This window comes from Lontra canadensis, unplaced genomic scaffold (genome assembly GCF_010015895.1).
Source record: "Lontra canadensis isolate GAN:19392208 unplaced genomic scaffold, GSC_riverotter_1.0 scaffold17, whole genome shotgun sequence".
Classification (NCBI taxonomy): domain Eukaryota; kingdom Metazoa; phylum Chordata; class Mammalia; order Carnivora; family Mustelidae; genus Lontra; species Lontra canadensis.
Genome location: NW_022631011.1, coordinates 5,382,145 through 5,409,806, shown reverse-complemented (window position 1 = coordinate 5,409,806; position 27,662 = coordinate 5,382,145). Strand labels below are relative to the sequence as shown.

General features: G+C 37.4%; 1 protein-coding gene across 5 annotated transcripts in view; it reads left to right on the top strand.

Annotated features, from left to right (window-relative positions):
* PIK3C3 (phosphatidylinositol 3-kinase catalytic subunit type 3) overlaps positions 1-27,662 on the top strand; it is a 150,160-nt gene that overhangs the window by 21,829 nt on the left and 100,669 nt on the right. For all 5 annotated transcript variants that reach the window (XR_004382908.1, XR_004382907.1, XM_032859515.1 and 2 more), the window contains exon 5: positions 26,610-26,696. Coding sequence is in view for 3 of the 5 variants with exons in the window: in XM_032859515.1 (XP_032715406.1) it covers positions 26,610-26,696 (87 nt within the window). In the remaining 2 variants the exon portion in view is untranslated. The remainder of the gene's footprint in view (positions 1-26,609; positions 26,697-27,662) is intronic.

The following is a 27,662-nucleotide window of genomic DNA, read 5'->3' as shown; positions in this document are numbered from 1 at the left end:
GCTATCTGTACATTGTGATTGATGGTGAATACCTGCTTTCTTCCTGGGAACCTAGAACTTAGGTAGTTGAAAGCAGAGAACGCTTGTGTGACCAGCCCCTGATAAAAATCTCTAATCTCAGTCTCAAATGGGCTTTCTTAGGCTGCATTTTTCTTTATAGAGAAAGAAGCTTATTCAAGTATGTTACTTTTTGGGCAAGGAGGGGATATTATAGGAAGCCTGTATATGGATTTCCCCCAGACCCTGCCTTTTCTTTTTTTCTTACTCAGCCATCTAGCTATATATTCTTACTGTGTTGATGTGATGAATCTTAGCTGTGATTACAGCTGCCTCTGAGTCTTGTGAATTTGCTGATTTTGGGAACCCCTGATAAACTTAATGTAAAGGATTAAACTAATAGGTGTTCTGTGTTAAACTGTTCTTATGTTCTTGGAATCATGATATGTTTTGTTTAGATATTTAATTTATTTATTTGAGAGAGTGCCTACGAGCGGGGGTAGGAGTAGAGGGAGAGATGCGAGTGGAGCCTGATGCTGGGCTTGATCTCACAACCTTGAGATCTTGACCCAAGCCGAAATCAAGAGTCAGATGCTCAGTTGGCTGAATCACCCAGGCGCCCCAGTGTGTTTTGTATGTATGTATGTACGTATGTTAAAGATTTTATTTACTTTTTTGTCAGAGAGCGCACAAGCAGGGGGAGCGGCAGGCAGAGGGAGAAGCAGACTCCCTACAGAGCAAGGAGCCCAGTGTGGGACTTGATCCCAGGACCCTGGGATCGTGACCTGAGCTGAAGGCAGACGCTTAACCAACTGAGCCACCCAGGCATCCCGATATTTTTTTTTAATGCTTGATTCAGTTTGCTAATTTTCTGCTGAAATTTTGCATATATATTTATAAGTAAGAATTACCTATCGCTTTCCTTTCTTTGACTTTCTTTCTCTAATTTTAATAATTATGGTCATATTGATCTCAGCGGCTTTGTTGATCCAGATTGTAAAATCCTTGTTCCAGTTCTTTGTTATGACTATTGACTTTAGCTTTTTATTGGATTGTAATTGTAGATTGGAAACTTACCTTATGTGAGGCTTGCCTTTCTAAGTTGTTACACCTATTTTACTGTTATTCATATGTTTTAGCTGTTTGTTATATGAGGATTTTCACTTTATCTTAGTCTTTCACATTATTGAAATTGGAACTCAAACCCAGTGTTATTTGCTTATCTGCTCTTGATGTTAGATATAGAGAACCTATATTGGAAAACTAAGATTGGCAAGTGTTTTGGTTTTTAGAAATATGATTAAATATGATTAAATATGATTTAGAAATGAGTTTTGTTATACGCTGGACATCATTTCTGGTTATAAATTCTAGGACCCATTATCAAACTGGTAATTTAAATGTGAACTTTGCATAATGGTATTTTCTGGTTAGGTTTTAGACATCTGAGAAACATGGAATTATCCAAAGAGGTGTTTTGAAAAATGAAGGCATTATCTTTTATTTTATATTTTTAAAATTAATAGAACTATCAAAACTGGTGGAAGATTTAAATAGTAATGAGATATATTATAACTGGGTAGAAAGACTGGCCATCAAAACTCGAGATTATAGCTGTCACAGTGGCTCATTGCATAACCATCTATTTTTACTTGTGGATATTTTTCATTGATAAAGTGATTAGTTGGACTCTCTCTGTTATAGGAATCATAAAAATGAAATTATTGTTACTATTAACATCATCATCACAATGAAAAACAAATAATAATGAGTATAGTAGAACTGATGTCATGCTCTCAAAAAATGAGACACCCACTCATGTTTTTTGTTTGCCATAATAATGCATTTTCTTGACAAGAAACCAGGAACAACAACAAAAAAAACCTCCTGTTTTTTAAATATCTACATTTTGGGGAAAGGAAAGCAGTGGTCAGGAGTGTTAATGGAGAGATTTGTTACTTTAAAAATGAAAGAACAGAATCCTGCTGTAAAATTTGAGTTAGGCAGAAGCATCTCACTTTGGTTTATTCCTTCCTCAGATCTTTTGTAAATGACAATAATAAACAGAATTATGATGACAGCTGCTGAAATTATTCAAGGCTGTGAAACTTGTTCAGTGGCACCACTGACATCATCGGAAATTCCTCTTAGCTATAGGTTTTTATATAAATAATAGGTGTAACTTTTATAAACATAGCTTATTTGATTTGATTCTCTGTTGCAATTCTTTTTTGTCATAAAAGAAGGATTTGGGAATCACTTATACATTTATTCCTAATGATACATGGTAGAATCTTCTTTATCAATCACTTTGGTTTGCTTACTGTTTTCTAATACTGTCAAAGCTTTTAGATTTGTCTTGAAAGCATTGGTAGCAAATAGACTAAATTAGTTTTTGTCAGTGTTAAGATTGAGCCCTAAAAGAATATTGATTGATGTTCTATAAATCTGTTGTCTGTCTTTACAGCTATAGTTTCTGCCAGAAAAATAGGAAGTAACATGCTTTTAAGACTAGATTAATCTCTGAGAAGTTTAACTGAATGAAACTTTTATGATACAAAAGCCAGGCTTCCTGAGTAAGATTTACATGTGAAGTTTCAAAGTAAAATTGAAGATTTGTAGCTAAGACTTCATTAATCAAGAGGATAGAAGCTCCTGTGCTTTCTAAAAATTAAATACATATGCGTATGTAACAAAGACTCTAACACACACACACACACACAGCTCCTTTTTTATTCTTAGTAGTTTAAGTGAATTCTTAAATACAACTATATTTGGTCTTGAATTATAAATTACTGTATAGCTTGTATTTAATTTGATACAAATAGGACTCATTGTCTTACATTTATTGAAGAATTGTACATTTTAACAATAGAAATTTATGAGCCATAGTGCATCATGTGAATGCATTAGCTGACCTATAATGGTATTGTGTTCAATGAATATTTATTAATTTAGCTCAGTTCCAGTCTAGGCTCAGGGAAGTGTTATATTTGAAAGAGTTATGTTTTGGCCTTTAACTTGAGGGAATTTAGAGGAAGAAGATAATGAAATAGTTGAATTAAACAGCACTTATATAGTCATGCTGGAGAAAAATAGTCTCGTGTGTGGTAGTAGCAAGTACTTTTATTGGTCAGTATTCTCACATATGTTTCAAGAGAGAAATTTTGAACTTTCACATAGGCTCTGGGAATCTGAAAGTTCTCTTTCTGGTGACAGGTGGACTTGGTTTTTTTCATTTAATATTCCAGCAGCTGGAAAAAAAAATACAACTTTGCTATTTTTTCCCCCTTAGTTTCCCGAAGAGAGCATATCTATATCTGGCCCAAGCATCATCTATTCTATAGCTACTTTTTTGGAAGGAAAATCCATTTATCTTGTAACTCTCCTCTTAAGGTTTCTTGACATGAGTAAGGTTTGATACATAAAGCCTATAAATCCCTCTATATAAGAGTTTTTAGTAACCACGTAATAAAAAATGGTAGTTTTAAATTTATACAGTTTTTTGGTTGGACCTAGTTGAAAGGCTTTTGGAAGAAACAGTTTGAGAGAGAACAATTATATTGATACCTGGTTTCCATTTTAGTAGCTCAAATTAATCAGATAGGTCTTTTTTGAGTTTTTATTATGAGGTGAAATAACTTCATATAGCACCTTTTTTTTGGTAAATTTTAATTTTTATTAACATATAATGTATTATTAGCCCCAGGGGTATAGGTCTGTGAATCATCAGGCACATTTCACAGCACTCAACAGCACATACCCTCCCCAATGTCCATAACCCAAAACCCCTCTCCCTACCCCCTCCCCCCGGCAGCCTTCAATTTGTTTTGTGAGATTAAGAGTCTCTTATGGTTTGTCTCCCTCTCGATCCTATCTTGTTTCATTTTTTTTCCTTCCCTACCCCCGACTCCCCTCCCTGCTTCTCAAATTCCTTATATCAGAGAGATCATATGATAATTTTCTTTCTCTGATTGACTTACTTTGCTCAGCATAATACCCTCTGGTTCCATCCACATTGTTGCAAATGGCAAGATTTCATTTCTTTTGATGGCTGCATAGTATTCCATTGTATATATATATACCACGTCTTCTTTATCCATTCATCTGTTGATGGACATCTATGTTCCTTCCATAGTTTGTCTATTGTGGACATGGTTGCTATAAACATTCAGGTGCATGTGCCCCTTTGGATCGCTGCATTTGTATCTTTAGGGTAAATATCCAGTAGTGCAATTGCTGGGTCCTACGTAGCTCTATTTTTAACTTTTTGAGGAACTTCCATGCTGTTTTCCAGAGTGGCTGCACCAGTTTGCATTCCCACCAACAGTGTAGGAGGGTTCCCCTTTCTCTGCATCCTCTCCAGCATCTGTCATTTCCTGACTTGTTAATTTTAGCCATTCTGACTGGTATGAGGTGGTATCTCACTGTGGTTTTGATTTGTATTTCCCTGATGCCGAGTGATGTGGAGCACTTTTTCATGTGTCTGTTGGCCATCTAGATGTCTTCTTTGCAGAAATGTCTGTTCATGTCTTCTGCCCGTTTTTTGAGCGGATTATTTGTACTTTGGGTGTTGAGTTTGATAAGTTCTTTATAGATTCGGGATACTAGCCCTTTATCTGATGCATCATTTGCAAATATCTTCTCCCATTCTGTCAGTTGTCTTTTGTTTTTGTTGGCTCTTTCCTTTGCTGTGCGAAAGCTTTTGATCTTGATGAAGTCCCAATAGTTCATTTTGCCCTTGCTTGCTTTACCTTTGGCGATGTTTTTAGGAAGAAGTTGCTGTGCCTGAGGTTGAAGAGGTTGCTGCTTGTGTTCTTCTCCAGGATTTTGATGGATTCCTTTCTCACATTGAGGTCTTTCATCCATTTTGAGTCTATTTTTGTGTGCAGTGTAAGGAAATGGTCCAGTTTCATTTTTCTGCATGTGCCTGTCCAATTTTCCCAACACCACTGGTTGAAGAGACTGTCTTTTTCCATTGGACATTCTTTCCGGCTTTGTCAACCATAGAGTTGAGGGTCTACTTCTGGGTACTCTGTTCTGTTCCACTGATGTATGTGTCTGGTACAGCCTGAAGTCTGGAATTGCGATGCCACCAATTTGGCGTTCTTTTCTTTTCTTTTCTTTTCTTTTCTTTTCTTTTCTTTTCTTTTTTTAAAAGATTTTATTTATTTATTTGACAGACAGAGATCACAAGTAGGCAGAGAGGCAGACAGAGAGAGAGGAGGAAACAGGCTCCCTGCTGAGCAGAGAGCCCGATGCGGGGCTCGATCCCAGGACCCTGGGTTCATGACCTGAGCTGAAGGCAGAGGCTTTAACCCACTGAGCCACCCAGGTGCCCCCAACATTGGCTTTCTTTTTCAACATTCCTCTGGATATTCGAGGTCTTTCTGGTTCAGTATAAATTTTAGGATTATTTGTTCCATTTCTTTGAAAAAAAATTGATCTGATTTTGATAGGGATTGCATTAAACATGTAGATTGCTTTAGGTAGCATAGACATTTTCACAATATTTGTTCTTCCAATCCATGAGCATGGAACAGTTTTCTATTTGTGTCCTCCTCAGTTTCTTTCATGAATATTTTATAGCTTTGTGAGTACAGATTCTTTGCCTCTTTAGTTAGGTTTATTCCTAGGTATCCTATGGTTTTGGGTGTAATTATAAATGGGATACTTAATTTCTCTTTCTTATTTCTTGTTATTAGAAATGTTATATAGATGTTATCTCTTGTTATATAGAAATGTTATAGAAATGCAACTGATTTTTGTGCATTGATTTTATATCCTGACACTTTACTGAATTCCTGTACAAGTTCTAGCAGATTTGGAGTGGAGTCTTTTGGGTTTTCCACATAAACTATCATATCGTCTACAAAGAGTGATAGTTTGACTTCTTCTGTGCCTATGTGGATGCCTTTAATTTCTTTTTGCTATCTGATTGCTGAGGCTAGGACTTAGTACTATATTGAATAGCAGTGGTGATAATGGACATCCCTGCCATGTTCCTGACCTTAGTGGAAAAGCTCTCAGTTTTTCTCCATTGAGAATGATATTTGCTGTGGGTTTTTCATAGATGGCTTTGATGATATTGAGGTATGTACCCTTTATCCCTACACTTTGAAGAGTTTTGATCAGGAAAGGATGCTGTACTTTGTCAAATGCTTTTACAGCATCTGTGGAGAGTATCATATGGTTCTTGTTCTTTCTTTTATTAATGTATTGTATCACATTGATTTATTTGTGGATGTCGAATCAACCTTGCAGCCCTGGAATAAATCCCTATTGGTCATGGTGAATAATCCTTTTAATGTACTGTTGAATCCTATTGGCTAGTATTTTGGTGAGAATTTTCGCATCTGTGTTCATCAGGGATATTGGTCTGTAATTCTCTTTTTTGATGGGGTCGTCTGGTTTTGGGATCAGGGTCATGTTGGCCTCATAAAATGAGTTTGGAAGTTTTCGTTCCATTTCTATTTTTGGAACAGTTTCAGGAGAATGGGAATTAATTCTTCTTTAAATGCTTGGTAGAATTCCCCTGGAAAGCCATCTGGCCCTGGGCTCTTGTTTGTTGGGAGATTTTTGATGACTGCTTCAATCTCCTTACTGGTTATGGGTCTGTTCAGGATTTCTGTTTCTTCCTAGTTCAGTTTTGGTAGTTTATATGTCTCTAGGAATGCATCTGTATCTTCCAGATTGTCAAATTTGCTGGCGTGTAGTTGCTCATAATATGTTCTTATAATTGTTTGTATTTTGTGTTGGTTGTGATCTCTCCTCTTTCATTCATGGATTTATTTATATGGGTCCTTTCTCTTTTCTTTTTGATAAGTCTGGCCAGGGGTTTATCGATCTTATTAATTCTTTCAAAGAACCAGTTCCTACTTTTGTTGATTTGTTCTACTCTTTTTTTGTTTCTATTTCATTGATTTCTGCTCTGATCTTTCTTTTTTTTTAATATTTTCTTAATTTTATTTTTTATAAACATATATTTTTTCCCCAGGGGTACAGGTCTGTGAATTGCCGGGTTTACACACTTCACAGCACTCACCATAGCACATACCCTCCCCAATGTCCATAACCCCACCCCCCCAACCCCCCTCCCCCCAGCAACCCTCAGTTTGTTTTGTGAGATTAAGAGTCACTTATGGTTTATCTCCCTCCCAATCCCATCTTGCTTCATTTACTCTTCTCCTACCCCCTTAACCCCCATGTTGCATCTCCTCTCCCTCATATCAGGGAGATCATATGATAGTTGTCTTTCTCCGATTGACTTATTTCGCTAAGCATGATACCCTCTAGTTCCATCCACGTCGTCACAAATGGCAAGATTTCATTTCTTTTGATGGCTGCATAGTATTCCATTGTGTATATATACCACATCTTCTTTATCCATTCATCTGTTGATGGACATCTAGGTTCTTTCCATTTTTTTTTTCATTTGGCTATTGTAGACATTGCTGCTATAAACATTCGGGTGCATGTGCCCCTTCGGATGACTACGTTTGTATCTTTAGGGTAAATACCCAGCAGTGCAATTGCTGGGTCATAGGGTAGTTCTATTTTCAACATTTTGAGGAACCTCCATGCTGTTTTCCAGAGTGGTTGCACCAGCTTGCATTCCCACCAACAGTGTAGGAGGGTTCCCCTTTCTCCGCATCCTCGCCAGCATCTGTCATTTCCGGACTTGTTAATTTTAGCCATTCTGACTGGTGTGAGGTGGTATCTCATTGTGGTTTTGATTTGTATTTCCCTGATGCCGAGTGATATGGAGCAATTTTTCATGTGTCTGTTGGCCATCTGGATGTCTTCTTTGCAGAAATGTCTGTTCATGCCTTCTGCCCATTTCTTGATTGGATTATTTGTTCTTTGGGTGTTGAGTTTGCTAAGTTCTTTATAGATTCTGGACACTAGCCCTTTATCTGATATGTCGTTTGCAAATATCTTCTCCCATTCTGTCAGTTGTCTTTTGGTTTTGTGAACTGTTTCCTTTGCTGTGCAAAAGCTTTTGATCTTGATAAAATCCCAATAGTTCATTTTTGCCCTTGTTTCCCTTGCCTTTGCCGATGTTCCTAGGAAGATGTTGCTGGGGCTGAGGTCGAAGAGGTTGCTGCCTGAGTTCTCCTCAAGGATGTTGATGGATTCCTTTCTCACATTGAGGTCCTTCATCCATTTTGAGTCTATTTTCGTGTGTGGTATAAGGAAATGATCCAATTTCATTTTTCTGCATGTGGCTGTCCAATTTTCCCAACACAATTTATTGAAGAGGCTGTCTTTTTTCCATTGGACATTCTTTCCTGCTTTGTTGAATATTAGTTGACCATAGAGTTGAGGGTCTATTTCTGGGCTCTCTATTCTGTTCCATTGATCTATGTGTCTGTTTTTGTGCCAGTACCATGCTGTCTTGATGATGACAGCTTTGTAGTAGAGCTTGAAGTCCGGAATTGTGATGCCACCAACTTTGGCTCTTTTTCAATATTCCTTTGGCTATTCGAGGTCTTTTCTCGTTCCATATAAATTTTAGGATTATTTGTTCCATTTCTTTGAAAAAAATGGATGGTACTTTGATAAGAATTGCATTAAATGTGTAGATTGCTTTAGGTAGCATAGACACTTTCACAATATTTATTCTTCCAATCCAGGAGCATGGAACATTTTTCCATTTCTTTGTGTCTTCCTCAATTTCTTTCATGAGTACTTTATAGTTTTCTGTGTATAGATTCTTAGTCTCTTTGGTTAGGTTTATTCCTAGGTATCTTATAGTTTTGGGTGCAATTGTAAATGGGATTGACTCCTTAACTTCTCTTTCTTCTCTTTTGTTGTTGATGTAGAGAAATGCAACTGATTTCTCTGCATTGATTTTATATCCTGACACTTTACTGAATTCCTGTACCAGTTCTAGCAGTTTTGGAGTGGAGTCTTTTGGATTTTCCACATATAGTATCATATCATCTGCGAAGAGTGATAGTTTGACTTCTTCTTTGCCGATTTGGATGCCTTTAATTTCTTTTTGTTGTCTGATTGCTGAGGCTAGGACTTCTAGTACTATGTTGAATAGCAGTGGTGATAACGGACATCCCTGCCGTGTTCCTGACCTTAGCGGAAATGCTTTCAGTTTTTCTCCATTGAGAATGATATTTGCGATGGGTTTTTCATAGATGGCTTTGATAATATTGAGGTATGTGCCCTCTATCCCTACACTTTGAAGAGTTTTGATCAGGAAAGGATGCTGTACTTTGTCAAATGCTTTTTCAGCATCTATGGAGAGTATCATATGGTTCTTTTTCTTTCTTTTATTATTGTGTTGTATCACATTGATTGATTTGCGGATGTTGAACCAACCTTGCAGCCCTGGAATAAATCCCACTTGGTCGTGGTGAATAATCCTTTTAATGTACTGTTGAATCCTATTGGCTAGTATTTTGGTGAGAATTTTTGCATCTGTGTTCATCAAGGATATTGGTCTATAGTTCTCTTTTTTGATGGGATCCTTGTCTGGTTTTGGGATCAGGGTGATGCTGGCCTCATAAAATGAGTTTGGAAGTTTTCCTTCCATTTCTATTTTTTGGAACAGTTTCAGGAGAATAGGAATTAGTTCTTCTTTAAATGTTTGGTAGAATTCCCCCGGGAAGCCGTCTGGCCCTGGGCTTTTGCTTGTTTGGAGATTTTTGATGACTGTTTCAATCTCCTTACTGGTTATGGGTCTGTTCAGGCTTTCTATTTCTTCCTGGTTCAGTTGTGGTAGTTTATATGTCTCTAGGAATGCATCCATTTCTTCCAGATTGTCAAATTTGTTGGCATAGAGTTGCTCATAGTATGTTCTTATAATTGTCTGTATTTCTTTGGTGTTAGTTGTGATCTCTCCTCTTTCATTCATGATTTTATTTATTTGGGTCCTTTCTCTTTTCTTTTTAATAAGTCTGGCCAAGGGTTTATCAATCTTATTAATTCTTTCAAAGAACCAGCTCCTAGTTTCGTTGATTTGTTCTATTGTTTTTTTGGTTTCTATTTCATTGATTTCTGCTCTGATCTTTATGATTTCTCTTCTCCTGCTGGGTTTAGGGTTTCTTTCTTGTTCTTTCTCCAGCTCCTTTAGGTGTAGGGTTAGGTTGTATACCTGAGACCTTTCTTGTTTCTTTTTTTTTTTTTTCTTAAAGATTTTATTTATTTGTCAGAGAGGGAGAGAGAGCGAGCACAGGCAGACAGAATGGCAGGCAGAGGCAGAGGGAGAAGCAGGCTCCCTGCAGAGCAAGGAGCCCAATGCGGGACTCGATCCCAGGACGCTGGGATCATGACCTGAGCCGAAGGCAGCTGCTTAACCAACTGAGCCACCCAGGCGTCCCACCTTTCTTGTTTCTTGAGAAAGGCTTGTACCGCTATGTATTTTCCTCTCAGGACTGCCTTTGTTGTGTCCCACAGATTTTGAACCGTTGTATTTTCATTATCATTTGTTTCCATGAATTTTTTCAATTCTTCTTTAATTTCCTGGTTGACCCATTCATTCTTTAGAAGGATGCTGTTTAGTCGCCATGTATTTGGGTTCTTTCCAAATTTCCTCTTGTGATTGACTTCTAGCTTCAGAGCGTTGTGGTCTGAAAATATGCAGGGAATGATCCCGATCTTTTGATACCGGTTGAGACCTGATTTAGGACCGAAGATGTGATCTATTCTGGAGAATGTTCCATGTGCACTAGAGAAGAATGTGTATTCTGTTGCTTTGGGATGAAATGTTCTGAATATATCTGTGATATCCATCTGGTCCAGTGTGTCATTTAAGGCCTTTATTTCCTTGTTGATCTTTTGCTTGAATGATCTGTCCATTTCAGTGAGGGGAGTGTTAAAATCCCCTACTATTATTGTATTATTGTTGATGTGTTTCTTTGATTTTGTTATTAATTGGTTTATATAGTTGGCTGCTCCCACGTTAGGGGCATAGATATTTACAATTGTTAGATCTTCTTGTTGGACAGATCCTTTGAGTATGATATAGTGTCCTTCCTCATCTCTTATTATAGTCTTTGGCTTAAAATCTAATTGATCTGATATGAGGATTGCCACTCCTGCTTTCTTTTGATGTCCATTAGCATGGTAAATTCTTTTCCACCCCCTCACTTTAAATCTGAAGGTGTCTTCAGGTTTAAAATGAGTTTCTTGTAGGCAACATATAGATGGGTTTTGTTTTTTTATCCATTCTGATACCCTGTGTCTTTTGATTGGGGCATTTAGCCCATTAACATTCAGGGTAACTATTGAGAGATATGAATTTAGTGCCATTGTATTGCCTATAAGGTGACTGTTACTGTATATTGTTTCTGTTCCTTTCTGATCTACTAGTTTTAGGGTCTCTCTTTGCTTAGAGGACCCCTTTCAGTATTTTCTGTAGAGCTGGTTTGGTGTTTGCAAATTCTTTCAGTTTTTGTTTGTCCTGGAAGCTTTTAATCTCTCCTTCTATTTTCAGTGATAGCCTAGCTGGATATAGTATTCTTGGCTGCATATTTTTCTCATTTAGTACTCTGAATATATCATTCCCAGCTCTTTCTGGCCTGCCAGGTCTCTGTGGATAAGTCTGCTGCCAATCTAATGTTTTTACCATTGTATGTTACAGACTTCTTTTCCCGGGCTGCTTTCAGGATTTTCTCTTTGTCACTAAGACTTGTAAATTTTACTATTAGGTGATGGGGTGTGGACCTATTCTTATTGATTTTGAGTGGGGTTCTCTGAACCTCCTGGATTTTGATGCTTGTTCCCTTTGCCATATTGGGGAAATTCTCTCCAATAATTCTCTCCAATATATCTTCTGCTCCCCTCTCTCTTTCTTCTTCTTCTGGATACCCAATTATTCTAATGTTGTTTCATCTTATGGTGTCACTTATCTCTCGAATTCTGCCCTCGTGGTCCAGTAGCTGTTTGTCCCTCTTTTGCTCAGCTTCTTTATTCTCTGTCATTTGGTCTTCTATATCGCTAATTCTTTCTTCTGCCTCATTTATCCTAGCAGTGAGAGCCTCCATTTTTGATTGAACCTCATTAATAGCTTTTTTTATTTCATCTTGATTAGATTTTAGTTCTTTTATTTCTCCAGAAAGGGCTTTCATATCTCTCGAGAGGTTTTCTCTAATATCTTCCATGCCTTTTTCGAGCCTGGCTAGAACCTTGAGAATCGTCATTCTGAACTCTAGATCTGACATATTACCAATGTCTGTATTGATTAGGTCCCTAGCCTTTGGTACTGCCTCTTGTTCTTTTTTTTTGTGGTGAATTTTTCTGCCTTGTCATTTTGTCCAGATAAGAGTATATGAAGGAACAAGTAAAATACTAAAAGGGTGGCAACAACCCCAGGAAAATATGCTTTAGCCAAATCAGAAGAGATCCCAAATTGTGAGGGGGTGGGGGGAAAGGGGATATAAAGAGGTTCAGAAAGAAAAAAAAAAAAAAAAAGAGAAAAGAAACAAAAAAAGAAAAACAATAATGAAAAAATATAAAAAGTAAAAAAATATATATATTAGATAAACTAGTTAGAAAACGTTAAAAAAGAAAAGGGTAAAAGTTAAAAAAATTTAGCAGAAGAAGAGAAAAAACATTGAAAAAGAAAGAAAAATTAAATTAACTGCAAGGCTAAAGAATCATGGGGAGAAAGCCATGAGTTCCGTGCTTTGCTTTCTCCTCCTCTGGAATTCCGCTGCTCTCCTTGGTATTGAAACTGCACTCCTTGGTAGGTGAACTTGGTCCTGGCTGGGTTTCTTGTTGATCTTCTGGGGGAGGGGCCTGTTGTAGTGATTCTCAAGTGTCTTTGCCCCAGGCGGAGTTGCACCGCCCTTACCAGGGGCCGGGCTGAGTAATCCGCTCGGGTTTGCTTTCAGGAGCTTTTGTTCCCTGAGCGCTTTCCGTAGAGTTCCGGAGGACGGGAATGAAGATGGTGGCCTCCCAGTTTCTGGCCTTGAGGAGCCGAGAGCCCGGGGCCCCACTCCTCAGTGCGCCCTCAGAGAACAGCGCCCAATTATTCCCGTCACCCTGGCCTCCGGCCGCGCTCCGAGCTGACCGAGCCTGCGACCGGTTCAAGGTAACCCCGAGCTTAGAGCTCACTTCTCGGTTCCGTCTCTGTAGCCCGCTTCCCCGTTCTAATACCTGTAAGCTCTGCGACACTCAGACACCCCTGATCCTTCTGTGACCCTGCAGGACCTGAGGGCACGCTGACCCCGCGTGCGCTTCACCCCGGTTAAGCCTCTGGAGAATAAGCCTCAGCAGAATAGACTTTTAAAAGTCCTGATTTTGTGCTCCGTTGCTCCGCCACTTGCCGGCCCCTCCCCCCACGGTCAATCTTCCCGTCACTTTGGATTCACTTCTCTGCCAGTCCTACCTTTCAGAAAGTGGTTGATTTTCTGTTTCTAGAATTGCTGTTCTTCTCTTCCATCTCCCGTTGGATTTGTAGGTGTTTGCAATCTTTAGATAAGCTATTGAGCTGATCTCCCGCTACCTGAAGTAGTCTCAGCCTGCTACTTCTCCTCCATCTTGACTCCTTGGCCCTGCTCTGATCTTTCTTATTTCTCTTCTCCTGCTGGGTTTAGGCTTTCTTTGCTGTTCTTTTTCCAGCTCCTTTAGGTATAGCGTTAGGTTGTGTACTTGAGACCTTTCTTGTTTCTTGAGAAAGGCTTGTATTGCTATATACTTTCCTCTCAGGACTGCATTTGCTGTGCCACAAAGATTTTGAACCATTGTGTTTTCATTATCATTTGTTTACATGATTTTTTTCAATTCTTCTTTAATTTCCTGGTTGACCCATTCATTCTTTAATAGGATGCTCTTTAGCCTCCATGTATTTGAGTTCTTTCCAACTTTCCTCTTGTGATTGAGTTCTAGCCTCAGAGCATTGTGGTCTGAAAATATGTAGGTAATGATCCCAATCTTTTGATACTGGTTGAGATCTGATCTGTGACCCAGGATGTGATCTTTCCTGTAGAATGTTCCATGTGCACTAGAGAAGAATGTGTATTCTGTTGCTTTGGGATGGATGTTCTGAATATTTCTTTGATGTCTGTTTGGTCCAGTGTGTCATTTAAGGTCTTTATTTCCTTGTTATCTTTTGCTTGGATTTTCTGTGCATTTCAGTAAGGGGGGTGTTAAAGTCTCCTACTATTATTGTATTATTGATGATGTGTTTCTTTGATTTTGTTAATTGGTGTATATAGTTGCCTGCTCCCATGTTGCATAGATATTTAAAACTGTTAGATCTTCTTGTTGGACCGACCCTTTAAGTATGATGTAATGTCCTTCCTTATCTCTTATTATAGTCTTTGGCTTAAAATCTAATTTATCTGATATGAGGATTGTCACCCCAGCTTTCTTTTGATGTCTATTAGTATGGTAAATTTTTTTCCACTCCCTCACTTCAAATCTGGAGGTGTCTTTGGGACTAAAATGAGTTCCTTGTAGATAGCATATTGATGGATTTTGTTTTTTTATCCATTCTGATACCCTGTGTCTTTTGATTGGGGCATTTAGCCCATTTTTCATTCAGGGTAACTATTGAAAGATATGAATTTAGTGCCATTGTATTGCCTATAAGGTGACTGTTACTTTATATTGTTTCTGTTCCTTTCTGGTCTACTAGTTTTAGATGCTCTCTTTGCTTAGAGGACCCCTTTCAATATTTCTTGTAGGGCTAGCTTGAGGTTTACAAACTCTTAGTTTTTGATTGTCCTGGAAGCTTTTTATCTCTCCTTTTATTTTCAATGGTAGCTTAGCTGGATATCATATTTTTGGCTGCATGTTTTTTTATTTAGTGCTCTGAATATATCATGCCAGTTCTTTCTGGCCTGCCAGGTCTCTGTTGATAAGTCTGCTGCCAATGTAATATTTTTACCATTATATGTTAGAGACTTCATGTCCCTGCCTGCTTTCAGGATTTTCTCTTCATTACTAAGACTTACAAGTTCTAGTATTTGATGATAGGGAGTGGACCTATTTTTATTGCTTTTGAGGGGAGTTCTCTCTGCTTCCTGGGTTTTGCTGCTTGTTCCCTTTGCCATATTAGGGAAATTATCTACAATAATTCTCTCCAATATACCTTCTGCCCCCCTCTCTTTCTTCTTCTTCTGGAATCCCGTATATTCTAATATTGTTATATCTTATGGTATCACTTTTCTTTCGAATTCTCCCCTTGTGGTCCAGTAGTTGTTTGTCTCTCTTTTTTCAGCTTCTTTATTCTCCATCATTTGGTCTTCTGTATCACTAATTCTCTCTTCTGCCTCGTTTATCCTAGCAGTAAGAGTCTCCATTTTTTATTGTACCTCGTTAATAGCTTTTTTGATTTCAGCTTGGTTAGATTTTAATTCTTTTATTTCTCCAGAAAGGGCTTTTATTTCTCCAAACAGGATTTGTCTCATATCTTCCATGCCTTTTTCGAGCCCAGCTAGCACCCTGAGAATCATCATTCTGAACTCTGGATCTGACATTTTACTAATGTCCATATTGATCAGGCCCCTAGCCTTCGGTACTGCCTCTTGTTCTTTTTTCTGTGGTGAGTTTTTCTGCCATGTCATTTCATCCAGATAAGAATATATGAATGAGAAAATAAAATACTATCAGGGTGGCAAAAACCCCAGAAAAATGTACACTAACCAAATCAGAAGAGACCCCAAATTGGGGGGAGAAGAAAGGGAGTAAAAAGAAGTTTAAAAATTTTTTTAAAAAAATTTAAAAAAGATATATAGATCGATATAGATATCTATATCTATATCTATATCGATCTATATATATCTTTTTAAAATTTTTAAATTTTATATATTATATATTAAATATATTATTTTACATATATATTATATATTAAATATATTATATATTAAATTTCTATATCTATATCTATCTATATATATATATATTAGACTGGTGAATAGAACAGAGCCACCCACTTGATTTTGGATGTATTTTGGTCTCTTAGAAGAAACCAAGTCCCAAGATTTTAAAGAAAGAAAAACTTATATATAATCATAAATAAGGGTAAACATGATGAAGGGATAGAATATGACTGTAAAGATGACAATTTAAAAAAAAGTTCTGAAAAAGGAATTGATGAAATAAATTGGTTGGAAAAAGAAAGAAAAAGAAAGTGGAGAGAATTTGCCCAGGCTGGAGACTTGAACAAAGCCCTGTGCTAGATTTAGGGTATATTTGGATTTATCACAAAAAATTCTATTCAAAAATTTTTTAGAGGAAAAAACCCTGTATGTATACAAAATATAAAGTTAGATACAATGAAGGATCAAGTATGAGTATAATAATGGTTTAAAAAGATTTTTTTTTAGAAAGGTGTTATTAAGATAAAGTAGTTAAAAATGTTAAAAGAGGAAAGAAGAAAAGTTAAAAAAATTACAATAAAAAATATAAAAGTAAAAAATTTAATTAACTTTGCAAGACTAAAGAATTATGGGAAGAAAGCCAAGAATTCCATGTTCTGCTTTCCCCTCCTCTGGAATTCCGCTGTTCTCCTTGATCAGTGAGCTTAGTCTTAGCTAGATGTTCTTGCTGATCTTCTTGGGGAGGGGCCTATTGTAGTGTTTCTCAAACGTCTTTGCCCGAGGCAGAATTGTGCCACCCTTGCCAGGGGCAGGGCCAACTAATCTCGGGTTCCACTCTTGGGAACTTTTGTTTCCTGAACGCTTTCCGTAGACCTCTGGAGGGTGGGAACGAAAATGGTGGCCTCCCGGTCTCCAACCTGGAGGAGCCAAGAGCTCGGGGCCCCACTCCTCAGAGCGCCCTCGGAGTAAAGTGCTCAGTCACTCCTGTCTCCCTGGTTTCCGGCTGCACTTGGGCTCACCCGGCCTGTGACCTATTGTTTCTGTCTCTGGCTACAGCCCCATTTGGATTCTCCAAACCTAGCAGACTCCTGCTGCTCTGCTTTTCTGGCGGATGAAGGTGGGTCTCCCTGGATCTGACACTTGTGGGGTCCCTGCTCAAAGTGCAGTGGTCTCACCGTGCTGTGGATCACAGTTTAAGGTAACTCCAAGCTGAGAGCTCACTCCTCAGTTCCGTCTCTGTAGTCTGCTTCCCCACTCTGATACTTGCGAGGTCTGCTACACTCAGACACCCTTGATCCTTCTGTGACCCTGCGGGACTTGAGACCACACTGTCCCCATGAGGGCTCCACCCCTGCTTAGCCTCTGGAGCGATGTCCCTCAGTGGAGCAGACTTTTTTAAAAGTTCAAATTTTGTGCCCTGTTGCTCCACCACTTGTCGGGAGCCAGCCCCTCCCCCTGCGGTTTATCTTCACCTCGCTTTGGATTCACTTCTCCACATGTCCTACCTTTCAGAATATGGTCGATTTTCTGTTTCTAGGATTGCTGCTCCTCTTCTCTTCAATCTCCTGTTGGGTTTGTAGGTGTTTGGAATGGTTTGATAACTATCTAGCTGAACTCCTGTGACCTGATGTCATCTCAGTCTGCTACTCCCCTGCCATCTTGACTCCTCCCTTTGCATCATCTTGATTAATGCCAGTCTTTAGTGGTTCTCTCAACAGAGATCTCACAATTAATTGTTTTTAAAATGACTTTTAAATAACATTTTTTGAAGTAGAAGATTTTAAAAAGAAGATTGGTAAAGCACAAAGACTATAAAAATCTCTTCTAACCCTCTTCCCAGAAATAGCCATCATTAATATTTTAGTTGATAATGTATTCAGTATTCAAATTAATATATGTGGCATATAAATATATATGTATCTATTTTTAAATTGGAATCATACTGTATGTGTGTTTAATTGAATTGTGATTTTACATTTTTAAAATGGCGTTTAAAAATTGTTCCAGGTCATTTAAGATACTTCTACAACATGATTTGTAAAGACTGCAGGAATTTGCATGGTGTCGATGGCTGTGCTGTAATGAATTTCAGCAGTCCTCTATGGTTGAATATTCAAAATGTTTGCAATTCTGTGCTGTTGTAAAGCCATTATTCAATTTAAATTTTCTATTGGCTTAAAAATAAAAGAGGAGCATTGTTCTTTTAAGTTGTTTTTAAATGGCTTATTTGATTTGTTCATATACTCTATTTCCAGGTTATCAGTTGTAGTCATAAGGTGCTTAAAATCAGGATTAAAGTTTGGTACACATCTTTGAGTTCTTTTGTTTTATCAGTTATATTCTGTCTCATTTGTTCATCTCATTTTCACACCTAGACACTAAACTTTTTATGCAATCATATCATCTCTTAACAAACAAGAGTAACCCCTTTTCATAGCATCTGTGAACTTGGGCCATGTGTCTGGTATTGTTTGATAAATACATGTTGATTGATGTCTTTTGTAAAGATAGAATAGCTATGTGAATATGGAAGAAATTGGCCAAGGAATATTTGTAAAGCAGAAATCATTTCTCTGCATTTTCCTTTTGAGTCAGTGAGTCTCTTCCTCCCCCTCCTCTCCTCCTCTCCCCCTTTACCTCACTACAGATTTCTGTGCAGACTTGTAATAAATAAACATTATTTTTTAGTCCTTATTACTCCTCCCTTTTCTTCTTTAGGCTTTAAGTGTAGTGTCTACTATAAGGAAAAATCTAAATGATGATTAACTTCAAGAATGGTGGTTCCAAGTAAGCATATATATAGATCTTTCTACCCTCCACCTTCAAGAGAACTTGGTTTATTTAATTAAATATTTACTGAGGTCTACCATCTGGTCTGTCTTTAATCCCTTGGCACATGAATGTCACTGTTGGGCCGACAGACAAACTCTTTCCTTTGCCTGGGAGATATTCTGTTGGTTTCGCTGATTCTTTTATATTCTGGTCTCTGCTTGAATGTTATCTTCTTGAGAGACCTTCTCAAGATCCCCCATTCTTTTGTGTCACAGCATTCTGTTCAGTGCTTTCATATTATGGCTTCAATTTATAGATACACATATGGTCATTTATGGTCTTACCTTTAAGTTCTGTGCGGGCAGGAAACTTGCATCTCTTTTTCAACATTTCTGTGCTTGCTTCCAGCACAGAGGGCCTAATGGAAGTTTGCAGCTTACAGTAGCAATCAAGTAATATGTAATTACATTGAGGGTTTATAAATTCTAAGAAAAGTGACCCAAGGGCATTTTCTCCAGCTTCCTTCTGAGTATCACCCCTCCCCCCAATACCATGTTTCCCATCCTTTCTCCAAAGCTTAAGCAAAATTCTGAAGTATAGAAACATTTGATTTCCATCTGTCACCCTTTTACATTAGAAGGCCTTTCAAAACATACTCATTGAGTGAATGTGTGCTGGGTTCTATCATCCATTATAGCTCTAGTGCTTAAGAAGCTAATAGTCTAATAGGGCAAATATGAATCGATCTAGTAAGACAGATAAGGAGAGATGATATGTGAGTTGCAGTGATCATGGAAGTCTATATTCCCACAGATAACGGTCAGGTTTGACGTTTGTTTTCCCAGTTATGGTTAGTTGATATACAGTACAGCACTTGTATTGAACATCCAAGACCCCGATACATTGTGTCTGCCTTCCCATTAAGTCTATCAGTACATGGTTGGTACTTGAAGCAGTATCTTGGACATGCTGTTATTTGGGTTTTACAGATTTGTTTGTTCAATTCCACACATTGAGTGAAATCATATGATAATTGTCTTTCTCTGATTAGCTTATTTGGCTTAGCATAATACCTCTAGTTCCATCCACATTGTTACAAATGGCAAGATTTCATTTTTTGATGTCTGATTAATATTCCGTTGTATGTATATGTGTATGTATGTGTATATATGTATACACATAATATATATATACACCACATCTTTATCCAGTCATCTGTTGATGAACATCTGGGCTCTTTCCGTAGTTTGGCTATTGTGGGCATTCCTGCTATAAACATTGAGGTGCCTGTGCCCCTTTAGATCACTACATTTGTATCTTTGGGGTAAATACCTAGTAGTGCAATTGTTGGGTCATAGGGGCTCTGTGACTTTTTTTTTTTTTAACTAATACAGCCCATCTAAATTGATGCTATGCTTGTTGCAGGCTTAAACCTTAAGACAGTTTGATTGCTTCTGTTTTGCACTTTTGGGAACAGTGAGCCATATGTAAGAAGTTTGGGTATCCTGTTGGACTGCCTATGTTGAAAGGCGACCTGGAGAGGGAGCAGCACTGAACATAAATGCAGAAAGAGAGGAGTCCAACCACCCTGGCTTCCCAGATGAACTCACCTTTTCCCACAAAAGTATTAGAAATGTGGAAGCTATCTTGGACATTCTAGCTCTAGCCACCAAAATGACAGTGGTCTCATGAGAGACCGTTAGGCCAATAGGAAAAAAAATCTAGATATCCCACAAGAAGATGGCTTCTTGACTTCTCCAGGAATCATGAGATATAAGAAACTGATTATTGTTTTAAGGCACTCAGTTTTGGAGTGCTTTGTTACATAGTGATAGATAAATAGTACAGGTGGCTAGTAGACATTGTGAGTGACAATTTCCCAATTCTGCAGAAATTATAAAACTAATTAAAGCAGAAATATCTAGAAATTCTCTCAATCTCAGGGTCAAGTTTTCAGGAGACAAACTTGTAAACAGTATAACAGTATAACAGTATGAGTGGTAACTCTTCTTTTGCAGTCACTTGTGCTTTCAACAGAAACCTTGATTTTTTTCCCTATCCAGGTATACAGTAATCCATAGTGTATGTGTACCATACATTTCTTTATGACTAAATTTTCTGTATTGCAAATAATGAAGCACAAATGTGCATTTATCCAGGATAATTTTTTTTTTTAGATTTTATTTATTGGGGCGCCTGGGTGGCTCAGTGGGTTAAAACCTCTGCCTTCTCGGCTCAGGTCATGATCCCAGGATCCTGGGATCAAGCCCAGTGTCATGCTCTCTGCTCGGCGGGGAGCCTGCTTCCTCCTCTCTCTCTGCCTACTTGTGATCTCTGTCTGTCAAATAAATAAATAAAATCTTAAAAAAAAAAGATTTTATTTATTTATTTGAGAGAGAGAAAGAGAGAGCATGAGGGGAAGAAGGTCAGAGGGAGAACCAGACTCCCCATGGAGCTGGGAGTCCTATGTGGGACTTGATCCTGGCACTCCGGGACCATGACCGGAGCCGAAGGCAGTCACTTAATTAACTGAGCCATCCAGGTGCCCCTGTCCAGGATAATTTAAATGTGTCCTCCAGAGTGGCCTTACCAGTTTATGGTACTACCATCTTGACCCTGATGTTCTTTCGTGGCTATTTATAAAGTTGAGAATGGTCATCTTTAGTCTTCAAATGGATAAGCTAGGACTTTGCTGCATAAGAAGTAAAATGTATTAACAGAAAACATGAATTTTGGAATTAGTGAAAATGACCTCAGAAAATTTATGATTTGTCTGATGATTTAGTAAGGGAAAGAAAGGGCCCAACTATATTCTCCCACACCCAAGCTTATCTATTGCTAATTCTTTCTCAGAGGTAGCTGGTGTAGAATCAACTACTCAACCATATATAGGAAACTAGTATTTAATGCATTACAGAAATTAGTTGAACTTGAATCTCTTCCTAAGAGTGCATCACTAAAGAAGGTAGCAAAACTAGTGGATGGAGCTTGGACCTAGACCTGGGATTTAAATCCTTGTTCTCCCACTTCATTATAGTAGTTGATAATTGCCTGCAAATTGGGGTCAGAACTACCTACTGTATGGAGTGATTAGGTTATAAAAAGGTCCAAAAATTTGGTATGTAAATAAATGTTATTTTTCTCTTCCTTTTTGCTATATATGTCTAGTCATATAAAATCTACCTACTAATTTTTACTGTTCCTTGTGTTCATAAAAGCACAACATGTAATATGGAGCCATGGTAATTTTAAAAACCAGTTTGGAACATGTTGCAAAGTGAGCAAGAATATTCTTCATGAACTACAGGAAATGTTACTACGTGTTATATTTTACATCAATTTTCTTCTTTGAATTTTGTGACTAGGAATAGAAGTTAATACTTTCATTTTGTAGATGTGGGTTGAAACACAACAGACTTAGACTGGTAGCATATCACAATGTGGTGAGGATAGCATAATGTATAGACTTATTGAATCACTATGTTTTACACTTGAAACTAATGTGATATTGTATGTCAAGTATACTCCAATTAAAAAATAAGAGTTGGAGGCACCTGGGTGGCTCAGTGGCTTAAAGCCTCTGCCTTTGGCTCGGATCATGATCCCAGGGTCCTGGGATTAAGCCCCGAGTGGGGCTCTCTGCTCAGCAGGGAGCCTGCTTCCCTTCCTCTCTCTCTCCGCCTGCCTCTCTGCCTGCTTGTGATCTCTGTCAAGTGAATGAATGGAATCTTTAAAAAAAAAAAAATGAGTTGGAAAATGGAGTGCTAGGATTAGAACCTGGGTCTTCTGGCTCTGACTCTAGTATCCCTTCCTTTAGGTCACATTGTCAAATGTGCTTTTGATTTCCTTGTGACTAATTCTTGATCTCTTTCCACAATGGCAGTGTATTTGTTTAAACTTCAACCAGAGCCAACAAAATGCTTAGTCCCTGTTTTGTATGAGGAAGTATGCTAAGCAATTATGTTTCCTTATTCTTTTTCACTTAGAAATTACCTCAGGTTGGGGCGCCTGGGTGGCTCAGTGGGTTAAAGCCTCTGCCTTCAGCTCAGGTCATGATCCCAGAGTCCTGGGATCGAGCCCCGCGTCGGGCTCTCTGCTCCGCCAGGAGCCTGTTTCCTCCTCTCTCTCTGCCTCTCTTCCTACTTGTGATCTCTGTTTGTCAAATAAATAAAATAAAGTATTTAAAAAATATTAAAAAAAAAGAAGTTACCTCAGGTGAAAAGGAATTAGTTATTTGGAAGAAATTTAAGCTGATATTTAAATTTTTTTAATATCGTCAAACTTTTTTTTTTTTAAGATTTTATTTATTTATTTGACAGAGAGAGAGATCACAAGTAGGCAGAGAGGCAGGCAGAGAGAGAGAGAGGAAGGGAAGCAGGCTCCCTGCTGAGCAGAGAGCCCGATGTGGGACTCAATCCCAGGACCCTGAGACCATGACCTGAGCTGAAGGCTGAGGTTTAACCCACTGCCACCCAGGTGCCCCCAGTAATCGTCAAACTTTTGTATGAAGTTACTGTTTTCACTTCTGAAATAGTATGACCACATAGTTGTGATGAGAGTTCCTTAGCTGAAGAAGATAAAGAATATTGCTGGTGAAGATTTTTAGTTCTTTGAGAGATAATAATTGATAGAAATGTTTGGCATCCTTGTAGGAATACCATTGTAACATATATAATGGAAAGGAAGGCAACAGATAAATACAAACTATTGTATTAGGCTTTGCCACCCAGTTTTGCTTTATTCTGTGAGCTTATTTAAAATGAAAACGAGGTCTTGAAAAAGAATAATGCTGTGTTTAAATTACACTTTCAAAGACAAAAATCTTGTTTCAGTTTGAGGACCTTGGAAATTGTCTTGAATTCTCTGTGGGTTTGAAGCGAATATATTACTTGATTTCTGAAACCAAGGGTAGATCGGTATGTAAGATCTTTGGAGAGCTGTACCAACTGCAACTCCAGAAATTACTTTCTTACTACTAATTCTTTTTTATTGTTAATCCTTTAATCACTGCTTCTTAAAATTAAAACACACTTGCACACCTATGCCCTTAAATCTTAGAGTATTAAATTATAGGCCTCAGAGAAATGCCTTACTGTATATAACTTTTTATAATCTTTTTAAGATTCAGAGCTGGGAAGGAAATAGACAAAGTAGTTTATTTCCCATTTGAGAAACTGTTCTTATTATAAATCTCTCTCTTTATAATCAAAATATAGGAAATGGAGAAATGGAGATACTTTTAGGAAGGCCTTGATTATTTTTTAATATGTTTAAATGACTGATTGTGGACCTTTAAAGAAAATTTTTAAGTTGTTTTTTCTAAAAAATATAATGATTAGTCTCTAGCCAGCTGTATTTCTTATCCTAATAGTTGTAATATGGTTTGTTACATATAAAAATATATCAAATGTGAAGGTGACATTACCATTTTTTTTTAAGACATGTAAAGATTTTATTTTTATAGAGCTGTTTTAGGTTCACAGCAATATTAAGGGAAAGGCATAGAGAGTTCTCATATGTCCTCTGTCCTCATACCTGCATAGTGTACCCCATTATCAGCAATACCCACCAGAGTGGTACATTTATTATAATTGATGAATCTTCATTGACACATCATAATCACCCAAAGTTTGCAGTTTTCCCCAGGGTTTGCTCTTGGTGTTGTGCATTCTTTGGATTTGGATAAACATATAATGACACTTATCCATCATTACAGTATTATACAGAGTAGCTTCACTGCCCTGAAAATTCTCTGTTCCACCTATTTATTATTCTTTTCCTCCTAATCCCAGGCAACTGATTATTTTTTATTGTCTCCATAGTTTTACCTTTTCCATAATGTCATATAGGTGGAATCATATAGTACGTGGTTTTTCCAGATTGGCTTCTCTCACTTAGTAATATGCACTTTAAGTTCCTCCATGTCTTTTTATGGTTTGATAGCACCTTTCTTTTCAGCACTGAATAATATTCCATTGTCTGAATGTACCATATTTATCTATTCACCTGTTAAGGACATCTTAATTCTTGCAAAAATTTACAGTTCTGAATAAATCTGCTATAAATAACCATGTGCAGGCGTTTGTGTGGACATGTTTTTAGCTCATTTGAGTGAATACCAAAGAATGCAATTCCTGGATTGTATGGTAAAAGAACATATTTAATTTGTAAGGAACTGCTACACTGCCTTTCAAAGGGGCTGTACTATTTTGCATTCCCAATGTAGCAATGAATTCCTAGCAATCAGTGAAACTTCCTTTGCTCCACATCCTCATCTGCCTTTGGTGTTGTAGGTATCTATAGATTTTGGCTGTTTTATTGATATCTTTAATTTGCATTTCCTTGACATATTTTTCATATGCTATCTATGTGTCTTCTTTTTTTTTTTTAAGATTTTATTTATTTATTTGACAGAGAGAGAGATCATAAGTAGGCAGAGAGGCAGGCAGAGAGAGAGGGAGAAGCAGGCTCTCCACTGAGCAGAGAGCCCGATGTGGGGCTCGATTCCAGGACCCCGAGATCATGACCCGAGCCAAAGGCAGAGGCTTAACCCACTGAGCCACCAAGGCGCCCCTCTATGTGTCTTTGATGAGCTATCCATTAAGATTCTTTGGCACATTTTTCTTAGACTGCTTATTTTCTTATTGAATTTTAAGAGTTCTTGTGTATTTTGGATAGCAGTCTTTTATCAGGTGTGTCTTTTGCAAATATTTTCTCCTAATCTGTGGCTTAATGTCTTGATATTGTCTTTCACAGAGCGGAAGTTTTTAATTCTGATGAAGTCCAGCTCATCAGTGATTTATTTCATGGCTTGTGCCTTTGTGTTGCATTTAAAAAGTCATCCCTATACCCAAGTTCATCTAGATTTTCTCCTTTGTTATCTTCTAGTTTAATAATTTTGCATTTTACATTTAGACGATCCACTTGACTTAATTTTTATATATAAGTTCTGTGTCTAGATGCATTTTTTTGTATGGGAACTCCAGTTGTTCCAAAACCATTTGTTGAAAAGTCTTTACTCTGTTATATTGCCCCTTCTTCTTTGCCAAAGATCAGGTGACTCTTTTTATGGGATCTATTTCTGGATTTTACATTCTGCTCCATCGATCTATTTGTTTATTCTTTTGCCAAAACCAAACTGTCTTGATTATTGTAGCTCTGTATTAAGTCTTGAAGTTGGGTAGTGTCAGTCCTTCAATTTTGTTCTTCTTCAGTATTGTGTTGGCAATTCTTGGTTTTTTGTGTCTCCATATTAACTTTAGAGTCAGCTTATTGATACCTATAAAATGTCTTGCTGGGATTTTTACTGAGATTATACTGACTCTATAGATGAAGTTGGGAAGTACTGATATCTTGACAGTTTTGAGTCTTTCTATCCATGAACAGAATATCTGTCCATTTATTTAGTTCTTTGATTTTGTTCCACAGATTTTTATAGTTTCCTTTTTTTAAAGATTTTATTATTTATTTATTTGTCAGAGAGAGAGAGAGAGAGCGTGCACACACCAGCAGGCAGAGTGGCAGGCAGAGGCAGAGAGAGAAGCAGGCTCCCCACTGAGCAAGGAGTCCGTTGTGGGACTCGATCTCCAGACTCCAGATCATGACCTGAGCTGAAGGCAGTTGCTTAACCAACTGAGCTACCCAGGCGTCCCTATAGTTTTCTTCATAGAGATCATGTTTTGTTAGATTCATGCCAGTTTCATTTTGGGGGGTGCTAATGTAAATGATACTGGATTTTAATTTCAAATTTGACTTATTTATTGTTGGTATATAGAAAAGAGATTGACTTTCTGTGTTAACCTTATATCCTACAACTTTGCTGTAATTCCTTATTAGTTCCTGGAGTTTTTGACCTTTCTTTGTTTAATCTACATAGATGATCATGTCATCTGCAAATACAGTTTTCTTTCTTCACCATTTGTATACCATTTATTTTCTCTTTATCTACTGTCTTATTGCATTAGTTAGTACTTGCAGTATCCTGTTGATGATCATTACTATTTTTATCCTCCTTTCTGTGAAATCTGTGTTAAAATTTTCTTAATTTATTCACAGCTCACCAAAGCTCATCGACAAGGACACATGGTGAAAGTAGATTGGCTGGACAGATTGACATTTAGAGAAATAGAAATGATAAATGAGGTGGGTTGTATCCATCTTTCCCCTGCTCCCCCAAATATCTTCCCCAGATGTCTAAGTCAGGATTTTTTGAGAAGCACTTTTGTTGCCAGGTTATCTCATAAATGTGAGAGCATTGAGAATAGCCTGTAATTGTGAGTTTTGTGTTAATAAGTGGAAAACTTGGAATATCTGTTTTTCTTATGTTTTAATGTTATATTGAACCATGAAGAAGACAGTGGACATCATAAGTGTACTTGTAATATACAAGTGAAGCCACTGTTAAGCTTGAGGCCTCACTGGTGTGTTCTCTCTCCATTTGGCAGCTTATGTTTAGATTCAGTTCAGTGTTGGATTCTTCCGAAATAGTGCTGCCCTTTACTTCAGTTACCCTAAGTCATTCTTAGTAATCCCTGTCCCCAGTTAAGATACTGTGTGTAGTATGTGCTATACTACATAGAGGACTCTGCAACTTACATGGTTCAAAGTAATTTATTTGTTTCTGGATCTTGTTTATTGATCTAGAATATGTTTAAAGATGGCTTCCATGAAACTTTCCAAAAGTTAGAACAAAATTTTCTTTTTTATATATTTACACTGAAATACTAGATGTGTGGCTTAACATTCTGTGTCTAGAGAGTAGAAAGAACAATTATTTTAATCACATTAGCAGAGAGGAATGTCAACTTTTGTGATATGCCTAATTTATTGTGATCACCACAGGGCATAACTGACTTATTTTATATCCTCTGAATGATTTTTACTGGGTTGAAAGAGAAAATTTTAATTTTATAATGAACACTTAATAAAAGTTAAATTCTACGATTGTTCATTTTTAAAAAAAGAAATTAGTTGGTTTAGCTGTTTATATTCAGTATGAATAAACTGGGCATTTTTTCTAAATTTATTCATAATACACTCTCATCTACTGAAATTAGAAGAAAAGTTTACTTCTTTAAATGTTTATAATAGTCACATTCCTAAAATAGT